The sequence below is a fragment of the Anser brachyrhynchus genome (assembly GCF_964034855.1).
Source record: "Anser brachyrhynchus genome assembly, chromosome: 16".
Taxonomy (NCBI): Eukaryota; Metazoa; Chordata; class Aves; order Anseriformes; family Anatidae; genus Anser; species Anser brachyrhynchus.
Window position 1 is genome coordinate 11,965,375 of NC_137734.1, and position 26,687 is coordinate 11,992,061.

At 59.0% G+C, this 26,687-nt stretch overlaps 2 protein-coding genes across 3 annotated transcripts in view; one reads left to right on the forward strand and one right to left on the reverse strand.

Annotated features, from left to right (window-relative positions):
- The first annotated feature begins 1,927 nt into the window (after positions 1–1,927).
- Positions 1,928–10,199, forward strand: GSS (glutathione synthetase). The gene is made up of 13 exons (XM_080557988.1): positions 1,928–1,967; positions 2,765–2,895; positions 3,041–3,186; positions 3,906–3,981; positions 4,236–4,375; positions 4,463–4,579; positions 4,853–4,933; positions 5,887–5,964; positions 7,104–7,170; positions 7,760–7,954; positions 8,132–8,213; positions 8,440–8,629; positions 9,193–10,199. Exons 2-13 carry the CDS (start codon positions 2,767–2,769, stop codon positions 9,314–9,316), a joined length of 1,425 nt encoding a protein of 474 aa, XP_080414114.1. The 5' UTR covers positions 1,928–1,967; positions 2,765–2,766; the 3' UTR covers positions 9,317–10,199.
- Positions 10,200–11,549: 1,350 nt separating this feature from the next.
- The window catches only part of ACSS2 (acyl-CoA synthetase short chain family member 2), a 33,081-nt gene continuing 17,943 nt past the window's right edge, over positions 11,550–26,687 (reverse strand). Inside the window, exons 4-19 of one of the 2 annotated variants that reach the window (XM_080557986.1) lie at positions 26,098–26,201; positions 25,731–25,803; positions 24,846–24,921; positions 23,670–23,784; positions 22,045–22,083; positions 19,167–19,304; positions 18,771–18,941; positions 17,744–17,877; positions 17,103–17,235; positions 16,671–16,727; positions 16,479–16,559; positions 15,707–15,815; positions 15,495–15,563; positions 14,583–14,759; positions 13,505–13,579; positions 11,550–13,297 (exon numbers count right to left, since the gene is read on the reverse strand). In XM_080557986.1, the coding sequence (XP_080414112.1) occupies positions 13,170–13,297; positions 13,505–13,579; positions 14,583–14,759; positions 15,495–15,563; positions 15,707–15,815; positions 16,479–16,559; positions 16,671–16,727; positions 17,103–17,235; positions 17,744–17,877; positions 18,771–18,941; positions 19,167–19,304; positions 22,045–22,083; positions 23,670–23,784; positions 24,846–24,921; positions 25,731–25,803; positions 26,098–26,201 (1,679 nt within the window). In that variant the 3' untranslated portion in view covers positions 11,550–13,169. The remainder of the gene's footprint in view (positions 13,298–13,504; positions 13,580–14,582; positions 14,760–15,494; positions 15,564–15,706; positions 15,816–16,478; positions 16,560–16,670; positions 16,728–17,102; positions 17,236–17,743; positions 17,878–18,770; positions 18,942–19,166; positions 19,305–22,044; positions 22,084–23,669; positions 23,785–24,845; positions 24,922–25,730; positions 25,804–26,097; positions 26,202–26,687) is intronic. The other variant, XM_080557987.1, reaches the window with a different exon arrangement.

Below are 26,687 nucleotides of genomic sequence, written 5' to 3' on the forward strand. Positions count from 1 at the left end.
ATGGCCAGCATGGTGGCTGTTGGCGCTGGGGAGCTGCTCCCCGCAGGCTGAGCCCAGCAGAAGTGGGTGAGCATCCGTGGCTGTGGAGCAGGGCAGAGTGCTGGGCCGTGTGTGTCCCCATCTGGGAGCTCGGGCGTCGCTCCGGGAAGCAAAAGCGCAGCCGAACTCAGGTGGAAGGCCCCAGCTTGGTTTTCCACCCGCTGGTCCCGCTGGCTCCCTCGCAGCCCGGCTCGGTGCTATTTATACCTCTCTCCACGGCGCAGAAAGGCCTGGTGGAAAAGCTAAGGAAGTGAAATTACTTTGGGGAAGAAATGACACTACCCGTTTATAAATAACCCGGGTTTCATTGATCTTGTGGATGCTCCCTTGGCAGAGAGTCCAATGTCATCGCTCCAGTCATGCAGACAATACTTGGGCATTGTTTTATTCTCAGTTACAGCGAAAAGGACAGCACCAGCTGCCTCGCTATCTTTAGCCCATGAGAGCACCCTTCAATTGTTCTGCACTTCAAACAATAGGCACACGTGTGGGGGGTTTAAGATTGCTGGCCTTAGCAGAGCATTTCGCATTGAAACGCGGCCTCAGAGACAGTAGATTTCTTTCATACCCTTGCTGAAGCTGGCATTCATACGACAGAGAAGCCAGGGCGCAGGAGCTCTGCCTTGTTTTTCTCCTGCAGGACGGGCCAGCGAGGGGCTGGGCTCCCCGGGGAGCCCTCTGAGCTCTGCCCACAAAAATAGCCCTATTGTTCTGTCTTTATTTGGCTGGTGTCACACACCACATCAACCCCTCTGCTCGTGGGGTCAGGCCAGCAGCTCCGCTCCTACTCTGTTGCAAAATGCATGTCAGCACCGGTGCTCAAGTGTCTCGAGATATGAGACCATCGGCCAAAGCCCCGTGAACTCTCCCTGCAGCTGGAAGAGCAAAGCAGGATGTTTATTTTTGTTGGTTTTTTTTCCACTTTTCTTTTAAACGGGGTACCGGGGGGACCATGCGCGGAGGACGAGCGATGCTTTGAAGGCACGGCCGGGCGGCCAGGCACCCGTCCGGCAGCTGCGCTGTATCAAACGCCCACACGCACCGCGGCAGCGCGGCCGGCACACGGCCCGCACGCTCTGGGGGCTCGCACCCCACGCACCCGGGACCTGGGCACGCCGCGGGCACCCCGGGGCAGGACGGGGCCGCTGGGGTGGCCCTGCCGCTGGGGCTGCTCTGGAGGATGAGGAAAGCGGCAAAGCCTCCGAGCTGTTTATTCCCTCCCTGCTGATGCTGTGCTGAGCTTCCGCTGTCTGCGCCCCGGGGGGTTGCCTCTGAGGGCGGCCGCGGCACCGACAGCCCCCCGAGCCCCCAGGCCCAGCAGCCGGGGGAGAGGTTTGCCGCCACAAAGCGCTTTTCCTCTCGGCCTCGCTCGCCTCTATTTTTAGCACGTGAAGACAACGGCCCAGCTGCTGTTGTTCGTCTGTTGTTGCGCAGAACGTGCCAGATGCTTCCCGAGCCTGCCGTGTCTTATCGGTAACCTCCCCCGAGCCGCCCTGCGCCCCCCCCGGCGCCGCAGGCCCTCCGGCCCTCCCCTTCCACACCCGCGACTGATTAATTAAGCCGATTAACGGCGTTAATTGCGGCAGGGACCCACAGCTCCTGACCAAAGGGAGGAAAAAGGAAGAGCCCCGGGAGCAGGAGGGAGGCGAGGCCGCGGCCTCAGCCCCCACCTCACGCCGGCCTCCCCCTCCCCCCCCGGGGCCTCCCCCCCCCGAGGCCTCCGCGGCCGCACGGACCGGAGTGACGTCACGGCGTGACGTCATACCACCGTGACGCCAGCCCCGCTCCCGCCCCCCGGGCCCAGCGCGCGCGCACGCCCTAAGCCCCGCCCCTCTCCCTCCGCCGGCTGCCAATCAGCGGGGCAGGAAGCGGCGCGCGGCCAATCAGCGTCGGGTGGGGGCGGGGCGGGCAGGGAGCACTGGGAGCAGGTACGGGACGGGCGGGGCTGTGGTGGGAGGGGGTTTGGGGGGCTATGGGGGCTATGGGGCCTATAGGGGCTATGGGGGTACGGGGCGCAGGGGGCTGTGGGGTGCAGGGGGACCACCGGGGACCGTGGGACCACGGGGTCTGGGGGGGCTGCACGGGACTGGGTGGGCTGTGGGGTGCAGGGGGGGGGGTATGGTGGGGTTATGGGATCCTGTGGTCGCTATAGGGGCCTGGGTGGGCTATAGAGGGCAGGGGGGCTGTAGGGACTGCGGGGCCGTGGGGTGCAGGGGGCTACAGGGGGCTGGGTGGGCTACAGAGTGCAGGGCTCTGTGGGGTGCAGGGGGGCTGTGGGGGACTGTGGGGTCCTGGGGTCCGGGAGGGCTACAAGGGACTGAGTATGCCATGGGGTGCAGGGGGGCTATAGGGGGCTGTGGGGCCGTGGGGTGCAGGGGGGCTATAGGGGGCTGTGGGGCCGTGGGGTGCAGGGGGGCTATAGGGGGCTGTGGGGCCGTGGGGTGCAGGGGGGCTATAGGGGACTGTGGGGCTATAGAGTGCACGGGGGCTGTAGGTGGCTTATGGGGCGCAAGTGGGCTGCAGGATGCCGGGGGTCTATAGGGGGCTGGGTGCAGTGGGCTGTGGGGTGCAAGGGGCCGTGCAGCCAGGGCAAGGGCTCTGTGGGGCACCGGGCAGGGCAGGCATTGCCGCTCCCTGCCCCCCGCGCTGGGACCCTGGGTTTGGGGCCGGCGGGTGTCCCCCCGCCAGCGGTGCGGGGCCGGCGGGTGACGCTGCCGTGCCCCAGCCATGGCGGGGCTGTGGGACGCGGCGCTGCGCGGTGAGGCGGCCGTGCGCCGGGCGGCCCTGGCGGCGGTGGATGCGGCGCTGCTGGAGGGCGTGCTGATGCGCACCGAGGCCGAGCCCAACGCCTCCGATGTAAGCCTGGCCTCCCCCGGCCTCCCCCGGCCTCCCCTGGCCTCCCCCAGCCTCTGAACCCACGCAGCCTCGCGCCGGGTGGGCCTCGGCTGGTTATGGGGGGACGGCCGGGATCGGGGTGGCACTGCCTCCGCTCCCCACGCAGGTGGTGAGCTACGCGCCCTTCACGTTGCTGCCCTCGGCCGTGCCCAGCGCCCTGTTCCGGCAAGCGTACGCCGTGCAGCAGGACTTCAACCTGCTGGTGGACGCCATCAGCCAGGACGGGGAGTTCCTGGAGCGCGCTCTGGCCAGGTAACGCTTTGTGCTTAACTGTGTTTAACGAGGTACGTTAATTGGGAAGTGTTTGTCACCCTCCAGGCGTCTCTGCCTTCCATCCGCCTCCGTCTTTTGAGCTGAGGGGTGCCGTGTGCGCTCCTGCCCTCGGCAGGCACCCTCTCCTTTCTGCTTTGTTTGTCCTCACGTAACTCCGTCAGTCTTGGGGTCTCCCTGGGCCAGCAGTTGTTTTTTTGGGGTCTCCTTGGGCCAGCAGTTCTTTTCGCTTTGCCAATGTCTGAGCCTTGTGGCTTCTCGCTCAGGAGCGTACTAGCACCAGGGCTTTGAATTCAAGTTGCCGGAGGCTTCTTCGAGTCCTGGACTTGGGAGCCTGCTTTGGCCTCATTTTGCCTCTGCCGGTGGCCGGCCGACCCCCGCGAAGCGCTCGGCACCACGGTGTGTGGGCTTTGGAGCCGGGCAGGTCAGGGCGATCCAGTGAAGCTCTTGTAGTCTGGTTCCTCTCCCATATCCGCAGACGTCTGCTGTATTTCTTCTCTTTTGCTTGTTTCTTCTCTACCCTGCGAGCCGACGTTCCCTCTGCACAGAGGGGCTTTTCGAGGCGCTCGGTTACACCGCGGGGCTCAGCCTGGCCGCTGCCCCGCGGGCTGTGCTGGGGAACGTCCCCGGCAGGGCGTCTGCTGGACTGATTTTCTTGTTCCCCCGGCGAGGGGGCTGACATTGTCCTGCTGTTCCTCCAGCACTATCAAGGTCGACGACTTCACGGCCCGGCTCTTCAGGATCCACCTGCAGGTTCTGGAGGAAGGACTGGCGCAGGTAGTGCGCGGGGACTCGTGGCTGCTCGGGACCCGCAGGGCACCGGGGCTGTGCCTGCCGCAGGCTCCACGAAGCCCCGCACCCCCAGGCTCGCCTCGTGTGGGTGTTGGTCAGTGCGAGGGCGGCCAGATCTGCCTCGGGAGGGTCTTGGGGCCCGGCCGCCGCAAGGGTGTGTGGTCAGAGGCAGCAGGAGAACGGTGGGGCTGGCCCGGAGGTGGGCGCGGGTCCCACTTCACCCCTCCTCCCCGCCTCAGTCCGTGTTTTTAGGCATAAACCGCTCCGATTACATGTTCGACTGCGGGGCGCCCGGGGCACCAGCGCTGAAGCAGATCGAGATAAACACCATCGCCGCCAGCTTCGGCGGCCTGGCCTCCCGCACTGCCGCCGTGCACGGGTGAGGGAGCGGCTGCAGCCCCGTGCCCCAGCCCGGCCCCGCGGGGCTGCCCGCGGCCAGGCACTGGGAGCCGCTCTCGTTCCACAGGCGGGTGCTCAAGGAGCTGGGGATGGCCGAGGAGGCGTCGCGGCTGCTGCCCAACAACCCCTCCGAGGGGCTGGCCTCGGGCATTGCCAAGGCCTGGGAGCTGTACGGCTCGCGGAGGTGAGGAGCCCGTCTTGGCTTTACATCCGTGCGTTGTGGACGGTGCCTGTCGGGGTAACGGCCCCGCACAGAGCTCAGCTTCCTCCTGCCTTCCCCTCTGTGCACGTGCCCAGCGTGTGGCAATCACGCGGGATCCGTCCTGCTCCCCGTGCCAGCCCGTGGAAATGCTGGAGGAGGCTCGCGGGAGCCGTGCGGGAAGCCTGGATCACAGAGATCAGTGGGTGGGGGTCCCGGGGTCTCTGGGTTTAACGGTGTTCTGGGTGTCTCTTCTAGCGCTGTGGTGATGTTCCTGGTGGAGGAGGTCCAAAGGAATATCTTTGATCAGCGATGCGTGGAAAATGAGCTATGGAACAGGTAAAGCAGAGTCCGTCGGCTTCTTACGTGGTCACCTACCCGAGGGTGAAGCCAGAACATGTCACGGTTTCCGAGGCTGTGAGGGGGCGCGCCTCGGTGGGTAACAGGGCAGCCTCTACCCTGGACTTCCCTCCGGGGTCTCTTCAGCCTTCCTTTGCCGGCCTCCCGCCTAGCCTCAGCGCCCACCTTCGTCTTCACCCGAACCTCCCAGAGCCCCTCGCTGGCTCTTTGCTGGAAGCACCGGTGGCCTCCAAAGCCTCTGGTGTCTGGGGCTGGTTCCTTGCTGATGGGGTCCCCACGCAGTCCCCAGAGCGCGCTGGGAGTAGCAGTCCCGTGGGCCAGCCAGCAAGGAGCAGAGCGGGGGTAATGGGGTCCTGCTCGCTCTAGCTTGGGACTGGCCAGAGGGTCTTTCGCAAAAGCTTCATTAACGGAGCTTCCAGCCCGCTGTGGAGGATCTGTGCAGAGTAAGCAGGTCTGTGGGGCGAAGGGCTGCAGAAGGGGGCGGCTGAGGAGCTCGAGCCCCGAGGCTGAGCCGGGGAGAACCCCGGCCCCACCAGCAGTGGGGTCTGCAGGGCCACACTGCCGCTGTGTGGAGGACGATAAAAGGCGCTCCCAGGGAGCACAACGCCTGCTGCTGCTGGCTGGGAAGCCGGCAGTGAGCGACTGCGTCCGGTAGGGATAAAAAAGCAGGCTGTTGGCTTCCAGCAGAAACGCTTCAGGAGGTGAAAGGGGAACGCAGGCGTTTCGGCACACGCTCTGCTTCCTGCGGCGTTTGGCCTGGGGATGCGGGTTGGGTGCGGGCAGCAGGAGCTGCTGTGACCCGCCTGCTCCGCGGGGTGCGTGCCGAGGTGCTTGGTGAAGGGGCAGCAGCTCCTTGCTGGTTCCACCTGAGATTTCCTCCTCGAGTGCCTCCATGCCCAGCCTGGTGTGTGACCGTCCTGCTCCTCTTTTAGGAACATTCGGGTCATCAGGAAGCGCTTCCGAGACGTGTTTGAGAAGGGCTCCCTGGACGAAGCCAGGAGGCTGTATATGTGAGTACAAGCTGTGTGCGCGCCTGGCTCTGTGCTGGCACTCAGGGTTGTGCCTGGCAGCGTTCAGTCGCAGCCAGTGACAGTTCTGAGTGTAAGTAGCGGTGTTCTGAGAATGTGCTGCTTCTCCGTGCTCCAGCCTGCTGCTGCTAATTCCCCTTAGAGCTGAATTGATTTTGTTTTCACTGTGCTAGGATTTTGCACACGCACATCAGTCCCTTACAGCTGGAAACCCCATTTCCCTCCTCCAAACCGCAGCCTCCTGAGCTCTGCGTGGTCTCCTCTTCCTCCACGTACACGCAGTGAGAAACCCTGGCTCTTTCAGAGGTTTCCTCCAAGACGCTTCCTGTTGAGCCTCCACGTGATGCCCTGCCGGCAGCAGGGCTGGGTTACCCATGCTCAAGGAGGAAGCGCTGCGCGTCCTTGCGGCCTCCCTTGGCTCTGAGCGCGCTCAGGGCCTCACCCCGTGGAGGGCTGCCTGTGCCGGCAGCTGATCCCAGGCGTGTCGCTCGTCCCGTTCCCAGGCTAACGTGCTTGGAGCCGCACGAGGAAGATTGGTTGCCTGCCAATGTTTTTCCTCTTGTTAGCTGTTTTTTTATTTTTTTTTCCATGCTCTGACCTTTGGCACCTCTGCCATGTTTAACGAACGAACGTTTGTCATCACCAGACAGTTAAGGGGAAAGTATCTGCAGATACTTCCTCCAGAGCATCCTGTCTCGCTGTGAATGCCGTTATGTCGTGCTGCCTGGCTGTGGCAGCGTCTGTGCTGCTTTCCCTGCCCGTGCTCCGCTGCTGAGGCTCGTGTGCGTGGTACCACGGCTGCCTGGCAGGCTGCTCTGGGGCAGGTTGCTGTGTCCTGCCTGGAATCGCCATCCAGGAAGGATCCCGTCCCCACCTCAGCTGCAAGAATGCAAGGCTACTAAAAAATGAGGTTCTCGCCTCCCTCCTGGGCTGGGTGCCTGAATTATTGAGACGTTGGTTAGGGCAGAGGCCTGGCGCCAGCTCCCCGTGCCTCAGGCTGGTGCACTCTCGAGGAGGAGCAGAGCAGCTCGGGAGGCCAAGCAGAAGGGGCAAACACCGTCTGAGCCCTGGCAGCCCCCTTGGTGGCTGCTGGCTCTGATGGCTGCTGCTTTCTGTTCCAGGGATGGCCAGGAGGTAGCAGTGGTGTACTACAGAGAGGGCTACGTGCCGAAAAACTACGATCAGCAGGTCAGCACCCACTGCTTGCTCCCAGAAGCTCTGTGGCAGTGCCAGAGGGTTTGGAACACCCTGTGGTCCTGCCCCAGGCGGGTCAGTCCCACCCAAGTGGCTTTGGGAAGCTGACACACCTTTGCTGCTCATGCAATGCTCCTGTAATAAGAAAAAGGAGTGGATTTCTTCCCCAGTCACCATGCGTGTGGTCACCCCCCTGTCTGCAGCACTGAGTTGTGGCTGTGTGATACGGGTTAACACGGATTAGCGCCTGCTTAAAGAGTTTAGGCTTGAACTACAAATAATTTTCTGTCCTCGATTGTGCACTGGGACTATTGGCTGCAGGTGGTAATAACGCATGGCAGATCATGCTGTTGGCTGAAAACACCAGCGCTGGACGAGCTGGGGAGGGGAGTGCAAGGGAAGGCAATGGAGCAGCCTGGCTGTGCTGCTCCCCGGGGCTGTGGCAGACCCACGTGTGCCGCTCTGTCTCCAGCACGCCATTGCCGTCCCTGCCAGGCAGGGCTTGTCTTTCTGTCAAAAACTGAAGAGGAAGGAGGAGAGAGAACCTGGCTCTGATGGGCCGGTCGCTCTCCCTCTCTCTCAGAACTGGGAGGCGCGGTTGCTGCTGGAGAGGTCGAGGGCAGTGAAGTGCCCCGACATCGCCACCCAGCTGGCCGGCACCAAGAAGGTGCAGCAGGAGCTGAGCCGGCCGGGGACCCTGGAGAAGCTGCTGCCCGGCCGCACCGAGGCCATTGCTCGCATCCGAGCCACGTTCGCCGGGCTCTACTCGCTGGACATGGTGAGCGGGGCGGGAGCGAGGGTGCAGGCGCTCTTGGCATGCGTGGCGCTCCTCCTTGGTTAAGAAACACGAGGGGCTTTGCTGTGGCCTCGGGAGCCTGGTGGTCCTGCTCACAGCAGGCCATCAAGGAGCTCCTGCTCCTCCCTGATGCATTGCTGTTGCCTTCTTTCCTGCCAGGGTGAAGAGGGTGACAAGATAGCTGCTACGGCTATCGCCAACCCCGACCAGTTTGTGCTGAAGCCGCAGCGGGAGGGCGGAGGTATGAGCTGCAGTGGGGTCTTGGTGTGGCTCAGGGCTCGGACAGCCTGTAGCTGCTTTGGCCATGGGGACAGGTCACAGCGGGGAGGGAGCGCTGCTCCGGGTCCCAGACCTGGGGGGGAAACACGGGCAGCACGTGCAGAGCAAGCACTGCATCTGCTCGGGCTGCTGGGGCAAACGGCTGCTGCTGCGCTGGGGGGCGCCTGACCTGCCCGTCCTGTGCTCAGGGAACAACCTCTATGGCGAGGAGCTCAGGCAGGTTCTGGAGAAGATCAAAGACAGCCCTGAAAGAACCTCCTACATCCTGATGGATAAGATACAGCCACAGCCAACAAGGAATTACTTGCTGAGGGCTCACAGTCCCCTAAAAGCATCCGAGTGCATCTCAGAGCTTGGTATCTTCGGTGTTTATGTCAGGTGAGAAATCAGCTCGTGGTACGGGGCGGTTCGTGTCCCTGCTGCAGGGGAACATCTTCCCTCGGCTGCCTGAGCCCAGCAGCAGGGCAGGTGTCCCGGGGAAGGGACGGGACAGCAGTGGCTGTTCGGCCTCCGTACCTGCCAGCAGCTTTCTGAGCTCTGCATTCAGCCACAGAGCCGGTGGTTACTGGTGTGAACTGGAGTGTCCCATCCCTGGTTGCTGGGGGGGGGCCTCTTGGGACTGCATGCCACTGTATGCTTTTTGGGCCAGCTCAGAAATCTTGTAAGGCTTAACGTGGTTGTGCCCAACCCTGAATAGCTGCCGCTTTTGTTTAAAACTCTCGGGCCCACAGAAATGTTTCCATAGGTTGTAGATTAAAGCTCTCGTGCAATTTAAAACAAAAGCGCTCTGGCAGCACACGCAGCCCAACGTTGCTCGCGGGCAGAGCAATCCAGCTGCAGTGCCCCAGCCAAGAACGGGAACATGGCTCAAATTGTCCCGGGTGGTGGAAATGCCGTGGGCTTTCTGCTCCAGCGCTCTCCAGCTGCTCTCCTCTTTGCAGGCAGGGCAAGGAGCTGGTGATGAACGAGGCGGCCGGCCACCTCCTGCGGACGAAGGCAGTGGAGCACGCGGACGGTGGGGTGGCGGCCGGGGTGGCCGTGCTGGACACCCCCTACCTGGTGTGAACGCCGCGCTGTGCTGCGCCCAGGGCCGAGCTGCTTTCCTCAGGGCGCACTTACCGGGGGGGGGGGGGGGACAGGCTGGGGCCGGCCCTGGGCTGTGCACGGGGTGGGGGTGTCCCCTCGGGGTCTGCTGCAGGGCTGGAGGGTGGCCCTGCCCTGCCCCAAACTTGCGCTGGTCCCGGGTTCATGCCGCACTGTCTGCAGGCACCGAAACCCAAAGCCCAGGGAAGGGGAGGAGGAAGGTGAAGGTGCGAGGAGCAGCCTTCAGCTGTGGGACGCGTGGCCCCTTGTGCCTCCCTTCCCTCTGCCTTGCTGCTTCCATGGCGAAGGTCGGAGACCAGCTCTGCCTGGCCCCGGCCCCTCCAGCCCTGGCTCAGGCGCTGCTGCTCGGATTTCCACCTTCCCCTGTGAGCATCTTCGTGGCTCCTGCGCAGCAGCCGGCTGCCCTGGTTTAACTTTGCCAAGCTTCCATCACAGCCAACACGTTCGCTTGGCTTCATTGTGGGACCATCACCGGTGGCGGGACGCATCTCTCCCTCCGGGTTGCCTGACTCAATGGGAACAATGCGGGCGCTCCAGCCCCCAGGCTCGAGCCGCTCCCTCCAGCACACCCCTCTTCCCCCCCAGCCCTTCCTCAGCCGAGGAGGTGCCCTGGTAAAGCAGCCTGAGCTCTGCTGTTTCAGTGGCACCTGTAAAGCCACTGCTCCTGAGGAACGACCTCGCTGGCTGCGCGGCCACCCAGCTCTCGGGGTGCTTCCGTCAGTCACTAACCTGGCACTTTGCAGTGGTTCAGTTCTGTGGCTAATCCCACAACTCCCACGTCGGGGTTCATGTTGGGGGGGCTGATTACCCCCAAACGGAGATTAAAACGTACATTCAATCTGAACACCGGTCTGGGGGCAGTTCTGTCTGACAGGAGCCGTGGGAAGCGGGTGCCCAGCTCGTTGCAGGGTGCCCAGAGCATTGGGGTGAGGGCCTTTTGTGTCCTTGGGGTTACAGCTGGAGGAGTCTGTCACTGCCGGCTGTATTGTAGTGACCGGACGCACAGATGGGCACAGCTGCCCCCGGCCGGGCGGGCACCCACACAGCTGAGCTGTGCCTGGGGCTCCAGGTGAAGCTGTTGGGGCTGCTGGGGGCTCTGGGCCCTGCTCAGACAACCCCCATCTCCTCCCAGCAATTTTAGTCAAGGTGGTTGAACTCACTGCTGGGACTCAAGGGAGCTGATTCTGCTTGACATGACCCCTGCGAAGCCCAGTCTGATCCAAAAAGCCCTAGCGGCAGCTGTGAGCTTGCTGGAGCCCCTCAGCATCTCGTTATCCTTCTGTTCTCCCACCTGGCAGGAGCCGGGCTCAGCCTTTAAGCAGCTCCTGGGCCAGGCCTGGCTTTTGGGCAGCTGCACAGCTGTGCACAGACCTTACACAAACCTTTATTGCAGGGGCAGTTTTTGCTCTGCTCGGTGCAAGTCTGCACAGCTCTGTGTTGGAGATGTGTCCTGGCACCCAGCGCTGCAGCTCCAGCCCAGCAGAAGCAGCTGCTGGCGTGGGGTGATTGCTCTCCAGGAGGAAAGACCTTCGCCTGGGTCTGTGGGCGTGCGGTTTGCTGGAGCAATGCACAGCAAGAGCACAAGGTTAGCAGCAGCTGGGAGAGGCAGGATGCAAGCACTGGAGCTTCCCTGAGCTGCTGGAGGCAGCTGCCTGGGAAGGCTGAGCTGAAGGTGAGGCTGGGGACCGTGGTGCAGAGGCTGCTGCCTGTCACTGTGCCCAGGTGAAGCCCCGGGCTGCTGTGAGGGAGCAGCAGCTGTCGGCAGTGCCGCACCCCCTGGCTGCTCGCAGCACGTGCTTTCCCCCGGGCATTGCTCCCGCACCCAGCCTGCATGCAGGGGCTGCTGACAGGCGGGTGGCACAGCCTCGTGCTTTCCCTGCACCTTGGTAGAGCGATGATGGCTGGAGACCCCTGAGAAGCCAAGGCTCAGGCTCCGGCCCTGGAGCTTCTGCCCTCTGCCCAGGGCAGGGGACAGCACAGCCAGCCCCGGCCTTCATCACCTACCCCTGTACAGCCCCGAGCCCAGGAGAGCTGCCAGGGGCCAGCCCTGGTGCAGGGCCCTGCCCCACGATGCTCCTGGCTTCCAGGGCACTCCCTGCCTATGGCCCTGAGGTCCAAAAGCACCCTCTGACCACACCAGCCTCCCCCCAGACCAGCACCTACAACCCCCACACATGCTCTAAGTCTGCTTCCATTTTGTTTCCTTGCATTTTATTCCATTTTGCATAGAATTCTAGCTGTCTCCAGCCAAAATTACGTAGCAGACCAATAGTAACATAGGAGGAGGGCAGATGTAGGAATTCTTGTCAAAGAGGTGGCACAGAGCAGTAGGTGGCACACGGGACACACGACTGACATTACAGATCACAGACAAGTACCATGCCCGTGGGAGCAGCAGGTAAGAAATGAGGCTCCGACAACAGCCCTCAGAGCACCTGCAACACCCCTGAGCCTTGGAAGAGCCACCTCCTCCTTTCCAGCCCAGCCAAAAGTCAGCTCAGTTTACAGGCAGGGGTGGCATTTGCTAAACAGCTGTTGCAGCAAGATTTAAAGCCCATTTCTCCTTTGGTTTGAGTATAGGAATTCCAACAGCTCACGTGTGATTTCTTTACAGACAGTACAAGGAAGTAGCTCCCAGCTCAGCCCAGGGCTGGGGGTCAGTGTGAGCGATTTGAAGAGGAAATGCTAGCTGTGGCAGTACCCGGGTGATGCTCAGACTCGGGAGCTGGAGGTGTTTTCTCTCATCATCCTAAAGCCATGTCAGATTAAAGCAAAAGATGGCTTTAAACATTTTTTTTTCCCCTGATGAAAAATCACCTAGGACTGACACAGCCTTGTGAGCCTTGGGTTCTTTGCTGTAGCAGGGGTCACAGTGCACTGTAACCCAGACGTGGTTTGCTTGCAGTGGGATAGGTGCCTGGGGACAGCTTTGTGCCCCTGCCTGCTTTGGTATCAGCAGCACCCACCCCTGCCTGGGCTGTGCTGCCTCGGCCAGGCTGAGCCCACAGCTGGTGGCAGCAGCGCTCCGTGGAGCACGTCTGATCACTCCCCCTTCCTCTGGCTCCTTATTTCCACAGCCAGAGCAAAGGAGCCAAGGCTGTGAAAAAATAAACCAGCTGACACCATGCCATTAGACAGAGCAGATCTTGGTACAAGAGAGCTTTATAACTTTATAAAGTCCCCCTAAAGCACAGAGCTCCCTCAAGCCTTGCCTCACTCCCTTTCAGGCTAGGGGACCTCCGCTAGCAACCAGCTTGGACAGTGGATGCAAGACTAAAACTCAGTTGTAGTTATGATGTGAAAGTGTTTTTAAGTCCTTCCTCAGCTCACAGCAGTCTGAGAAGAAAAGGAAGCTTACTCTGTGTGTGGGCAGTGGCAGATGAACCTCCCTTGTCTGCCAGCGTTAAGCAACTCCAGTACCACTTCCCCTACAATCCCCCAGTTCCTCCCCACTGAGGGGAAGACACCAGGGCCCCTCAACTACATCAAGTTAATAATTAACACCCCATCTCCCCTCCCAAAAAGAACAAAATAAAAATAAATCAAGAACAAGGTGATGAAAAACAGAGGAGCACAAGTCCCTGCGTGAACGAGGCCGAACCTCAGGCGGACGATTCCCACCTGCGACACACCACGCGTGCTCCTCCAAGGCATGGGCACGCCCACGAGATGCTGCCTCTCCGGGGCCAGCCTTCCCTTCGTCTCTAATATTTGTACATTCGATTCAACAGGTGAAGGTTTCTTTCCCAGGGCAGACAGTAGTTATTTGAGGGACCTGCTCATCAGGATACCGCTGCTGCTACAGCTCATGCTGCTACAGTTTAGTGTCGCATCTGCTGTTGAAAAGATGGTTTATGATGCCTGGGTTTGCCAAGGTGGAGATGTCCCCCACATCTCTGTCATTTTTGGCAATCTTCCTTAATATCCGTCGGGTGATCTTCCCTGTAGAAACAGCCACAAAAGGAAAGCAGGACTCAGGATCTCTTCAGCAGCCCTAGCAGAAGTCGGTGCCCAAACCCACAGCATCCCGCTTGCCCCGGGGTTTCTCCCCGTGGATCTGAGTAGCCTCAGACAAGCAGTTTCGGGATAATTCCCTTCCACTGGCAGGAACTGCTCAGTCCTCCCCAGCACAGTAACTGGACCCCTTACCTGACCGGGTTTTGGGCAGGCTGGGGGCATACTGGATGTAATCTGGCGTTGCTATCGGTCCAATTTTTTCCCGGACTAGGGAGAAAGAGGGGTGAAGGGAGAGAAAAAAATATTTTAATTGTAGGTGCAAGGAGATCCCACATATCCCTTTCAGGCAGGATGACTGAGCTCAGACACCCAGAGCACAGCTCCCAGGGGAGCCCAGCGCTCACACAGGGCAGGGCCCAGGGCTGCTGCACCCCAGCCTCAGGGCTGTGGGAAGGGGCAGCAAGGCCTGCAGTGCCAACAGGGGTGCAGCACATCTTCCCAAAGGCAGCAACACTCCTGTTTTCATTCCCTCAATTTTCAAGAGCCCTCTGTAATGGCCGTAGTAATCGCTGTTACCATTTTGACAGAGCACTGATTCACTACTGGATTGCTGCAGAGACGAAACTCCCGTGGATGCATTTCTTGCAGTCCTTTGTGGCAATGTAAGAGCTGCCTCGAGCCCAGAGCACAAACCACCAGAGCCCCACCCTAGGCGGGGAAGTATTTAACTACGGCAGTGGGGGACAGCGGACTGGATTTGAAACAGTTTGCATGAACCCCGTAACCTCAGTCTGCCCTGCTTTGCACACCCACAGCAGGAGCACGCTGGCCTGAGGACCGCACTACAGCTGATGTTCAAATGCTGCCTGCACCTCCCGGCTGCAGGAGACAGGCTTGCAAACGTGCCCCTTTCCCACCCAAAGTAACCAAGCAGCTCTGTGCAAGTCCCAACCCACCAGGGAGAGCCACGGGAGCCATGCCCACAGCTGCAAACAACAACCCGTTGGCTACCCCAGTCCTCGGCGCGGCCGCAAGCTCCCGAAAGGCAGAGATGGCATCACATGAGCAGCCAAAGGCCGGCAGAACTAATTTTAGTCTTTGCCAGCCGTGCTCTCTAATCAGAGGGGGCACCTTGTCACAGTTGTCCATGCTGCATTCCCCAGACCACACGCACCCTTAAGCGCCCAAGCCCTTAACCCCTCCACTGCCTACCCAGCACCGCCCTCCCTCTCCCTGCTACACAGCCTCCCAGACGTTTGGCTGTTCCTACCTTGTTTTTTCAGCTCATCTGCCAGGTTCTTGGTGAACTCGTGGCCATCCTTCAGGGTCACGAAGCAGTAGAGACATTCCCCTTTCAGGGGGTGCGGGTGGCTGACCACCGCAGCCTCAGAGACGGCGGCGTGCCCAAGCAAGGCTGACTCCACCTCCGCAGTGCTCAGCAAGTGGCCTGGAAGGAGAACGGCAGTGCTTCGCAGAGCTGCGTGGGGCTGGGGGCCTGCAGCCTCCCAGCAGCTGGCAGGAGGAGCTCTGCAAGCCCAAAAGGCCCCGAACTGGAGGTTTGAGAGGTCGGGTTCCTGTTCCTTGAGAAAACATCTGGAGAAACTCATTTCAGCAGTGCAGTGGTTGGGCTGCCCCAGAAGGCTGCCAGGCATCACTCCCAGGAGGACAGGCTGCAGAGCAAGGCCACCTCCCCGGCTGTCCTCCCTCCCATCTTCAGGTTTCTTTCTTTAACAGGTCTGTGAATTGCCTCTGGCCGCAGGATTAAACAAAGCACAGGCTGAGAGGGAGCTGGATTTGGAGGGAAAACTGTCTCTGGGGACACAGCACTGAGCGGTTTGATGCAGCTTTGCTGTTAGCCCTACCTGGAGCTACAGCCTGGATCAGAGACTGCAAGGTCCTGCCCTCCCTGACTGAGATTCCCCGTGGCCCCACATGCTCCGACACAGAAGCACGTATGCTGGTTGAGGACCTCCTCTAAGAGATTACAGAAGGCTCCCTCCCTCCAGTGCACCGTGTCTGGAGGCATTAAACCACAGTCACCAAGTTTCAGGCTTGTCTGACTTGTGGACAGGTTGCTGGGCAGGCTCACAGAGGCAGAGCTGTCCCCCATAAAAGCAAGGTGGCTCTTTAACTAGCATCACAAAGCACACCGGCTCCCACTGAAGACAAAAGTTGTTCTTACCAGAAACATTCAACATGTCATCAATTCGCCCTGTGATCCAGTAATAGCCATCTTTATCTCTCCTGCAGCCTAAAAATAACCAGAAATGACAGCGTGAGGAAGCAGTGCCAGTCCTCAGAGCAACCGATAAGGGATCCTAAGGCCAGGGCACTGCAAGATTTTAATTGCTGTCCTCAGGCCCCTGCACCCACACGCCGCCCAGACCCCCTTACCGTCGCCTGTCACGTAGTACCCAGGGAACTTCTTGAAGTAGGTGGTTTCAAATTGCTGGTGGTTTCCATACAGCGTGCGCATTATTCCTGGCCAGGGCTGCTTAAATACCTACAAGGAGAAATGCAAACCCGAGTCAGTGGGAGCAAAACCAACTCTTAACCAAGCCAGCTCTCGGCCTCTGCTGTTGGTCAGTGTTTCTAAATCTAATTCAACCATCAGTGGCCAGCAAGTTCAGTTCCCACGCTGCTCCAGGGCTTGTCGAGCTTAACATAACCCTTCTGCGGCTCCTGGGGACATGGAGGAAACCACCTCACTGAGGAGCTCTTCCAAAGGCTAAGGTAATACACGCTGCTTTCTACCTCCCCCAGGGATTTTATGAACTATTTCTTTTGTAAGGAGAGGGAAAATAACCTGGTCTTTCCAGTGCTGTGCAGCTACAGAGATGCTGCAGAGGCAGCCCTGAGCGATGACGCTCAGCTGCTGCCCTGTGCTAATCTATTGGGAAAGTCTCTCCACACTTGGCATAAGGAAAGGAGCTTGGCTGACAAGTTGTTCCCTTCCTCCTGCCTTGCCCGTGTGTGCAAGTGTTTTCATGGATCAGTTGAACAGCTTGTTCACAGCACAGAACTGCCAGTGAAGGGCAGCTCCTGCCACCCAAAGGGTGCCTTGTTTGGGCCCAGCGTAAGCAGAGAGGTGCTTACGGTACCGGGAACGTCCTGGAGCTGGTGGGGGCAGACAAGGGGAGGGTGGGGGAGATCAGCCCCTCTTTACCAGGTAGCCTTCTGCTTCTCCTTCCAGCTCTTCCCCCGACTCATTCACGATGGCAGGGACCACGCCGAAGAAGGGAAACGTCTGCCACGGGGACCAGACAGCAAGGAGACAGGGTGGTGAGCCCAGGCACTGTAACGTGCTAACTAGAGGGAGTGGGGATCCTTCCCTCCGGGGAGGAAGGGAAGTACTCACAGCAGAGCCTGGCTTCATGGGGGTGGCAGCAGGGAGAGATGTCAGCATGTGGCCACCCTGTAAAGGGAGGCAAAAAGGAATGAGTCTAGGTGATGCCAACCTGCTGGGGAGGATACAGCAGGGGACAGGGAGCCCATGTTTGGGCATAAAGCTTTGGAGATGCTGGAGAAAACAGAGAGAACAGAGTTCAGAGCAGACCTTGGCAGGGAACCTTTTGAGGTCTCCCCATGGACTCTCTGAGGCCCTGAGAGAGAAGGGGAACCAACACTTGCAGGCTACACCAGCCACTATAGGAGTAAGCTCCTGGGCAAGCAAAACAACTAGTCCCCACAGCAGCACAGAAATATCACAGCAAACCTGCCGAGACACCCTGCTGCCTGCCGGAAGCACAAGGGAAAGAGAAGTCCCAGAGACACCCAGGTGAGGACTCACCGTCTCTGTCTGCCAGAACGTGTCCACAATGGGACACCTCTCTTCTCCCACCACACGGTAGTACCACAGCCAGGCTTCGGGGTTGATGGGCTCCCCAACGGTCCCCAGCACCTTCAGAGTCTTCCTGCTGTGCCTGCAGAGAGGAGGGGGCTCGCAGGGGCTCAGCAGGCCACAGAGGGAAGCAGCTGTGAGCCTACGGCACTGCAGAGCCTGCAGGAATCCCTGGGCCTCCCTAACGTATCTGGGGTTCAGCCCCTTCTCTGCCCTCACCCGTGGGGGAAGAGGGGAAACCTGTGGTTTTGGTGTCTGCAAGATCCCACTTGGCTCTGCTCCTTCCCTTCCCTTGGCCAAGTTGCAGCACAGAGGGGCTATCGGCCCAGCTCACCTCCGTGAGCTTTGGGTGGGGAGCAGGGAAAAGCCGCAGCCTCCAAGCTGATCCGCAGCTTGGAAAAGAGAAAGAAGAGCCTGTTCTGGAGCGCCATGCTGAAGGGAGGGCTGGGGGCAAAGCAACACAGCCTGCAAGCTGCTGGGTTGAAGGCAAAAGGTCCTGGTTTGTTCAGAAAGCGCAGTGGGGAAGCCGCTGCTCTGAGAGGAAGCTACGCCAGAGCCAGGGGCCCCCATGCCAGCGGGGACTGACTCACTTTTTAACGGGCTCCTCCCCGTGCTTCATCAGCAGCCGGATGGCTGTGGGTGCTGTGTAGAACTTGGTCACCTTGTACTTGTCAACAATGCTCCACATTCGCCCGATGTCCGGGTAGGTGGGGACACCTTCAAACTGAGCAAGAGAGGGCAGTGACACAGCTGATCCTTGCTGCTCCCTCCCAGCGACCTGAGGCACCTTCTCGAGCACGAGCAGCTGAGAACAGCTGGACCCCAGCAGTGTCCTTAGAGGCATGCCAGGGGCACCATGCGTGAAACCAGTCCAGCTCAGGACTCTTTGTACTGCTGCCTCAGGATGGATTTAGCACCTTCCTGGTGCTGGTGTCCTAGCAATTGTCCCCCAAAACACCCTACCAGCAAGGGCAGCTGGGTGGCTCTCACAGTGATGCGGTCCCATCAGCCCAAATGACACTGCCTGTATCACATGGCACAGGTGATCGGTCCGAACAGAGTGAGGGAACCACAACCAAAAGCACCCAGAACCCTACTAAGAAGGGTTCTCCCAGCATGACATTTCCCTGTTTGCATTTCCTCACGGGAGTCTTGGACACAGGCCTCTGGTTCCCGATTTGTACGCTGCCAAAGGAGATAGAGGGACAGGAATTAAATGCAGATTGCCAGATCCACCTCAGATGTCAATAACATCACTCCCTGGCTCCTGGTCCAGCTTTCACGTTAGTTTGCAGCAACCCTGGCACCCCAGTACACAAGGCCTGCATTTCTAAGGGAAAGAAACATGGGAACATTTGCAAAACTAACCACCCAGCCGCCACGCAGAGCCTAGCACTCCCCAGCACCACTGGGAAGCCACCCACATCTTCCCTGGGGACTGCCAGCTCTCTGTGCAGAGCACAGCGCACTGTGACGTGGCAGACAGCGCGGTGGGGCTTTGCACGAGGGAGAACAGCACGTCCTGGTGCGTTACCACAGAGCAACGCAGGGACGCAGCTCAGTGCCACCACCTCTAACTCCTTGGAGTCGGGCCCCCAGAGGCTGCCCAGCACTTACTAACACGCTAGTCGCCCCGTTCGCCAGGGGTCCGTAGGTGAGGTAGGAATGGCCCGTTATCCACCCGATGTCAGCCGTGCACCAGTACACATCCTCAGGCTGGTAATCGAAGACATACTTAAAGGAGGTGGCAGCATACAGCATGTATCCGCCCACGGTGTGCAGCACGCCCTGCGGGGAGAAGGCACAGCGCCGTCAGGGCGAGCTCCACCAAGGCCCCCATCCTCGCGGGCCGAGCTGAGCACCACTGGTCCCCTGAGCTCCAAGAGCAGCTGAGCAGGACAACCAGCAGAGCCCCTCCACAGCTCCTCTGCCCACCGGGGCCCCCCGGCACACCCCTCGCTGTTTCTCACCACCGAGGGGTTGCTGTAACTCAGCATTACAGGCGAGGCATACCTTGGGTTTCCCCGTGGAGCCGCTGGTGTAGAGGATGAAGAGTTTGTCCTCCGAGTCACACCACTCGGGCTCGCACTCCGTGCTGGCACCGCTCACCAGCTCATGCCACCACATGTCTGTGCCAGGATTCCAGGGGGTCTGAGAAAAGCACAAGATTAGGAACAGCCCTGGCCCGAAAAGCAGAGAGAGGGGACAAGGGGGCTGCAACCCCAACCTCATCACCCCTCTTGGCCCAGAGTACTCACAGCATGGCCTCTGCTCAGAGCTGCTTGCTGCAAACTGTGCATCGGAGCTGCAACTCCCACTCCGGCAGCTCCTTTCTCAGCCTGCAGCCAGCAAGGAAAACCTTTAAACGTTGTCTGGCTGCGAGACTTGAAGCGGATTTTCCGAACCATTGGCAACACAAACAAACCCCTCTCAGGAGCGGCCAGGAGAGGTGCTGCAGCTCCAGCTGCTCTGCGCTTCTGCAGCAAACAGGCCCTCTCCTGCCTCCGAGCTGCAGTCAGACAGCGAAGCAGTGAGCCTCAGCACACCGCGTACCCACTGGTGGCCCCCGGTCCCGGCCACCTGGCAGCGACCCCCATGGCAGCGCGACCCGAGACCAACAGAAACACATCAGGCTCATACCGTTTGGCCCTGCAGCCCAGAAAATCTGTTACATCCAGATTTTAAGCTAGTTACCCTGAGGAGAAGTGACTGCTCTGACAGGGAAACACCCAGCAGCAGCTGCCCAAAGGTGCCAGAGCTGCAATGGGGCTACCAGCACCCATGGGTGACAGGCAGAGGTCACCCTGAGAGCCGCGCTGGCTGGCTCCATCTCCGGGATGGCACGGTTCAGTGCAAGACCCGAATCCACCTGACCTTCTCTCCTTTCCCTGGAGGAGCCTGGGGACAGCCGCGTGGGCAGCGCTCCTCAGCCTGAGAGCAGACCCCCACTTTGCGCACCTCCGCGAGGCCAGGCACGCTGACCCCGAGCCTCGCAGCACCAGGAGGCCAGCTCACAGCTGGGACACATCTCCGGGAAGAGCAAGGGTCCATGGTGTGGGACAGCCCATGCACGGCCCCCAGGCTGCCCCTCGGACAAGACCGCCCCACGAGCGGACAGGGCTGGAAGGTGCCTTTGGTCCAAGAGGCAGAAACGCAAACAGGAGGACGTCACCCCAGCAAAGCAGGATGGAAACGTGGGTAAAGGGAACTTCTGGTCCTCAGCAGTGAGCTGGATCCCAGTGGCTCCGAGCTGCAGGCTGCACGAAGCAGCCTGAGGGCAGCAAGTGCCAGTGCTGCAAGTCTTGCACCCCAAAATCCCCTCGGCTGGAGCATCTCTGTGCAGAGAGCAGCCACGGGGTGGCACAGCGACTCTCTGCATCCCCAAAGCTGTGCGTGCACCGTTTGGAGGCGCTGGGATCCCACAGCCACATGGCAGCGGTGGTCAGCGTGCGGCTCCTGCGCACGTGGTGCAGGAACACCAGCTGCTCCGGCCCTTCGCTGACAGCACAGCATAGCTGAGGCCATTGGGAAAGCTCTCACGAATCCCCGGGGCACCTGTTTGGGTTTTCTTTACCTGGGAGAGAAGTTTCCACGCCGCCGGCGCATCAGCAAGCTCCCAGCAAGGCACCACGGCACACACTCCCAAGCTCAGCTCGCAGCGGCCCAGCAGTCACCTTCCGGCACCCCTCCCTCAAGGCCCCCTCAGCTTTAGCACCGAACTTCCACCGCCCCACGGAGCGGGTCAGAGCTGCAGCACAGCACACAGCCCCTGGAACCAGGACTGCCCGACAGCTCCCAAACCAGGGGGCCCAGCAGGACGTGCTGCCTCTCCCCGACCCAGTTAAGCTGTCAGGGTAAAAAGGAAGGAGACCCAGAGCTGAGGGATGGAGCAGAGACAAAGGTGCCTGCCGTCTGAGAGCTGCCCCGCACACCTGAGCTGGGCAAGCCGGGCTGCCCTGATCTAGGTAGGTTTTTAGGTAACTAGAGCTCGATGGAGCCAGGCCAGGAGCCAGCACTCTCCGGAGGCATCCCACTGGGGCAGTCAGCGAGGCCCTGGGGCGGCTGATGCTGAGGGCCCCCAGCAGAACTGGGGAACACCTGAGCCTCCAACAGCAGGCGGCGATGCTGATCAGTAACAGCCCATCCCAGCACGCAAGCCCGGGCTCTCCGGGTGCTCCAGCAGAGCACCCGTGCTGGCGGGCCTGTGCTTGCTTTACGTGGGGCCCTGAGGCTGCAGCTCCTCGGCCGGGACGAGCAGAGTCCAGGCCCTGGAGCCCCAGGCTTCCTGCCCCCAGCACACCGCCAGGGCCGGGGAGCTGCACGCGACTCCTGCCAGCCTTGCGACGAAGGGAAGTACATTGCGAGAACTGCTTTTAGAGGGAAAGGGGTAAAACAACACCCCAGAGCTGGCAGCAAGTCCCAGTGGTTCTGCACTTCACCTTGCCAGCACGCTCACGTGCGTTCAGGTGGCTTTACAGAAGCAGATTTGCTTCTGGCAGCAAAGTCGGTGCCGCTAACCCCGGGCTGTGCCACGCGGCCTTCGTGAAAGAAAACGAGGGGGCTGGACTGCTCCCGGTGAAGAGGAAACAGAAGGCAGGCGAGCAACCCTGCACACACGCACCTCCTCACCCTCTGCTTCTCCTTCCAGAGGCCGTCAGAGCCCCCGCAGTGCCCCGACCGCCCTCATTCATCGCTCCCGTGCCGCTGGGCAGAGGGAGGCAGAGCCCGGTGACTGCAGCCAAGCAGCGAGTGAGATCTATCGCTAACATGCAACTGCTGGCAACCCGATTAGGGGGGCACGTGTGGCCACGCAGAGCCGGAGCGGTTAGAAAGGTGGAGGGCTGGAGAGGGGAGGTGCCGAGGGGAGAAAGGCAGAGCTGTGCGTAAATACCTTAGGATGGAGTCTCTGTGAGCTCTCAGCCTTTTTTTCCTGTTAAAAATCCACAAAGAGGGTGTGAAAGTTGGGAAGCGGAGGATCCAGACCAGGCTTTGCAGGCAAGGAGTTGGAAAATCAGCCTGGCAGGCTGGAGAGGGCACAGCCCCAGCACCCAGGCCAGGAGAAGCGCTCTAAGCAGCACCCTTACCACTTCCATCACCTTCCCTAGGTACCCCGTCACCTCCAGGCAGGTCTCGGGGCCAGCTGGGTACAGAAGCACAGGGCAGGCACGCAGCCCCCTGACAGCGTTACACAGGCAAATGAACAGTAAAAGTGCACTCACGGGGGAGGGCGATCTTTATTAAAGTGTCTGAACAAGAACAGCAGCAAGACCCAGAGGGTAACAACAGGCAGCCCTGCTCCTGCCTCCGCCGGGAGGCCGCTCAGTAGCCTCAGATCACCAAAAGCAGCAGCAGCGCGGGGGCTGGCTGCGCCGCAGCTTCCCAGCTGGGTAAGCACAACAAATGCCGGCCTGCTCCCGCCTTCCCACCCCTTTGCAGCTCCCCTCTCCTAGTGAGAGGAGGGGCAAGGCAGGCCAGCGTAATACGGCCAGGCTGGCAAACAGTGAGCGACACCCCAATAAAATCAACACAGCTGAACAAGCAAAGTCAACTGAAAGACACTTCATCTGCTGGGCTTGTGCCAGGGTGTGCAGGGACCTTCCCTTTGAAGGCAGAGCCCAAAGCTCAAACGCGTCCCCCACCCACAGCCCATCTCTGGGCAAGCGCCAGCCTGCACAGGCCGTATCCCAGCACCTAGGGACAACTCGATGCACTGCTGTGAATTAATAACCAAACATTTAGGAATTGCCAAACATTTAGGGACAGAAGACAATGCCACGCGACACGGAGCACGCTGTTAGTGCTGGGTGGTGATGGGAGGATGAAGGCAGTACCTGGCTGCCAGGTGCAGCAGGGCTGAGCCCAGCCCCAGGAGCTCAGCAGGATGCCACAGCTCCTGACACCTTCTCCTCCTTCCACCCCCATCTCGCCACATGTCTCTGGCCCACATCCTTTCATCTGGTTTCAGTTGCGAGGGAAAGCCCCAGCCCCAACAGCTGACACAGTTCCTGTGCCAGCTACACAGTGACTGCATTATTCCCAGCTTACGATTGTTACCGTGGGGCCTGGGCTCAGGCCCCAAGAACAAATCTTCTCTCTCCCATTCCCACCGTCACAGCTACAGTGCAGGAAGTCGTTGCTCCTTGCACAAAAGGGGAGATAGATACAGGATTAAAATGAGAGAGTCCTTCACTGGACAGAGGAAAGCACCATCTTGTCCTCGTCCTAGCAGCATCCAGCCTGGGGAAGCTGCGCCCTGCTGTGCTTTCAGGGATCCCACAGGTTGGCGGCTAGTGATGGTGTTAAAGAAAGCTGCAGGGAAGGGATCTTGGGGAAGACAAAGGAACCCTTCTTCATACCACTCACAAAGCAACAACAGCAAGCAGGGAGAAAGCAGGAACAGGAGTCAGAAAACAGGAGCATCCAGGGGAGCTCTACAGTGGTTTCACACTGAACGATTTGCTGGGCTCTGACTTACAGAAGAGAAAATGCCCCCAGCCCCAGCCCCCAGGAGCATACCTGTACGTCCTGGCACAGCCTTTTGAGAGGGGGAGACTTGCTGCACGTCCCGTCCGCTGCTATCTCTTCCCTCCCCATGTGCTTCACCACAATGCACTTTTTCAAAGGGGAGCCCCTGTAAAGGGAAAGGGGCCATCAGCTCAGGCTGCTCCAGCTAAGCCTGCCCTTCGGGGGTTTTATGGGCTGCACTGAAAGCAGAGCAGAGGCCCTGAGCTGCGTTTCTTAAGCATCATACGCTGCCCGTGTGCCCACACTGTCAGCAATATCAACAACATTTTTCTACAAATTTGTTGCTTTTATTCTACCTTACCAAGCCAGGAACGCTTTGCCTGCTAAACAAAAGGTTACAAACAAGTCATTACCAATGCCTGTCTTCCCCCATCCCAACCCCCAGGGAACGCTATCTGTTATCGTGACCTGCCTCTCTTGCCAATGAAGAAGGGAGAGCAATCGGAAGAGGAAGCTTTGGTGTGGAAGTGTAAGGATCTAGGTGTGGTCTCCAGTGTGCCAGGCTTACAGATGCAGTCACTGTCAAAGTCATTTCACCCTGTTTATTTCCCTTTCAGTAAAGTGTGATGGTATCTGCCTGCCTGTGACGTACCAGTATTTCAGCAAAGACCCTTTTAAAATGGAGCACCTTAACCACGCACCTGTGCGCAGCCAGGCACTGATCCTAAGCACACGTTGGTGCATGCCAATTGAAGTGCTGCTTCCTGTTACACAGCCATTTCCCAGAGCTGAAATAGTTCTGTTTTATTTCATTATTGTAGAACAAGTGGTTTTTAGGCAAGATTTAAGCCCCATCTCAGCACGTACCACAGCGTTGTGTCAGACCACGCACACTGTGTACAGAGGTGTGTTATTCCCTCCCGCTCTACAAGCTGCTGCTACAGCACTGGGAGATCTGCCACGGGTTGCAGGGATTTGGGATTATACAGTACATCTCCAGCAAATCCTCCCATCCAACACGCGGGCCTCCAGGTCTGAATGGACAAGAGCAAAGTTTAAAGAAAATATTTTTAAGACAAGGTAGTTGAACTGCGTGTTACTTTTGAAAGGCTTACTGCAGCTTGTGTCAGACCTGCTCCAGTCTGCCAATCTACAAAAGTTTCCATTCCCAGTTGTGCAGGAGCAGATTCCAATAAATGCCCTTCTCACAAAGGAATCTGAACTTACTTGTCTTTACATTTCTGGAGGGCTTCGTCTGCAATCTGCTTCAAGTTGACCAGCTTGTCTCCTCGATAAAAGGCATCTACAAAACAGTAAGGAAAACTTGAGAGAGGCTCCTCAGCCAAGGCAGCCTGGGACAGCTAGAAACGACAGGCAGCTTCACGAGGACAGAGCAGAACTCATGCACCAGAGGGAGGGAAAGACGACAAGCAGCTGATGGGAAAGGTTTCCTAATATATCCCTTTGGTCTAGAGAAAAGGATGCCAAGAGAAATGGTGAAATTCTTTCCCTGGGAGAGGTTCAGATTTGACCCAACAAGGCTCTTGGGGATATCCTGGGGGAATAATCCAATGTGGCCAGAACGCAGATTGTAAAGTTTAGCGGGTCCTTTCCATGCCATGGATCTATTAATAGTAACAGCACTGTCTCAGAAAACAGCTGTGGAAAACACAGTGGGTTTACATGCAAACACCACCACTTTCCGTATTCTTTGCTTTACAAGTTTGGGAGTTGAGATAGGAATTTCCTTGAAACCGGGAAGGGAGGGAATCCTCATATTTGGACTGCCCCATAAATGATACATCTTGCAAACATCTGGCTTATTTTGGAGAGAAACATAGATGAGAAGCATTTGGAAACATGTTATTATCAGCTGGTGACATCATGCTGTACAGGACAAAGTGGGCGGGCTGCTTAGATGCTCCGCTGTACGTTCAAAGTGGAAAACAGTGCTCAAGCACAGCTACAAGCAGCATAACTGCCTCGCAGCAGCTCAGCTGAAGCACCGCCCCTTCCTCTCCCAATTCCAAGCACATCTGGCTTTTAAAATACAGACCTTTCAGACAGCCAACAGAAACAGCTCAGGGTCAGGGGCACTGAAGCACGTTTTACCTGCCGTAATGAGGAGAGAACAACCGCAGTCAAGAATCCGCTCACAAAGAGAGTTCGCTGAGAAACCTGCAAACTGACAGATCACACGACCAAGTTAACAAGCGACGCAACAGGGATGGCCACAGCTGTGCTGCTCCCCCACCATAAACAATACCACCCAGCATCGATGGAGAGCACTAGAGGAGCTCATTCCGTGGTGCAGAAGAGGGCTAGGAAACAGAGCATTACTTTAGTTTCCATCCATCTTATGGTCAGTGCCCCTCTTTTCAGCTCTTCCAGCTTCTCTCTCTCCTCACCCTCCTAAAACTAGGAGCTGCTCCCCCCCAACAGCCCTGCACTGAGAGCGATGTGCAGGGCTTGCTCCTACCACAACGGAGTGAAGAGCCCCGATCCTGGCACAGGCGAGCATGGCTATCACCAGCTCCAGGATCATCGGCAGGTAGATGGAAATTCTGTCTCCTTTCTTCACACCTGTGGAGGGAAAACAGACATGTCATTCATCAAAACGAACACGTTACATCGAAGGAAGCATCTATACAGGAAAGTCAATGTTTATATACACACAGTAAAGCTTCAGCTGGAGCTAGAGCTGAACCAGCCTTGCGTGGAACACCTCAGCTCTCCAGGCCAAAGCAAGTGTCCACAGGCATGAGCTTCCACTGCCATTTCCCAGCAATGCCCACGCAGCCATGGCAGACACTTGAAACGTGAGGAACTTTACACCAGTAGTGACCAGAAAGAGAGCCCCAGCCTGTCCAGGAACATCAGGCACGTGCACTTTGCCTTTCAAGCCCCACAGCTCTTGTAAGGTGACTGCAACGAATGCTCCATGTTCTGATCAGACAGGTTCAGTCCCTTGAAGGAGGCAGAAACGTAACCAGTGCCCACTGCTAGTTGGAAAAGTCCAAGAGCAGGAAGCTTTGAGCACAGGTTCTTCCCTAGTACAGCTGACACGAG

Excerpts from the sequence above, each read along its gene's own strand:
- GSS (XM_080557988.1), top strand. The coding sequence starts at position 2,767 with ATGGCGGGGCTGTGGGACGCGGCGCTGCGCGGTGAGGCGGCCGTGCGC. Across the intron at positions 4,934-5,886 it reads GAAAATGAGCTATGGAACAG|GAACATTCGGGTCATCAGGA; the intron begins GTAAAGCAGAGT and ends CTCCTCTTTTAG. Across the intron at positions 7,955-8,131 it reads GGCTCTACTCGCTGGACATG|GGTGAAGAGGGTGACAAGAT; the intron begins GTGAGCGGGGCG and ends CTTTCCTGCCAG.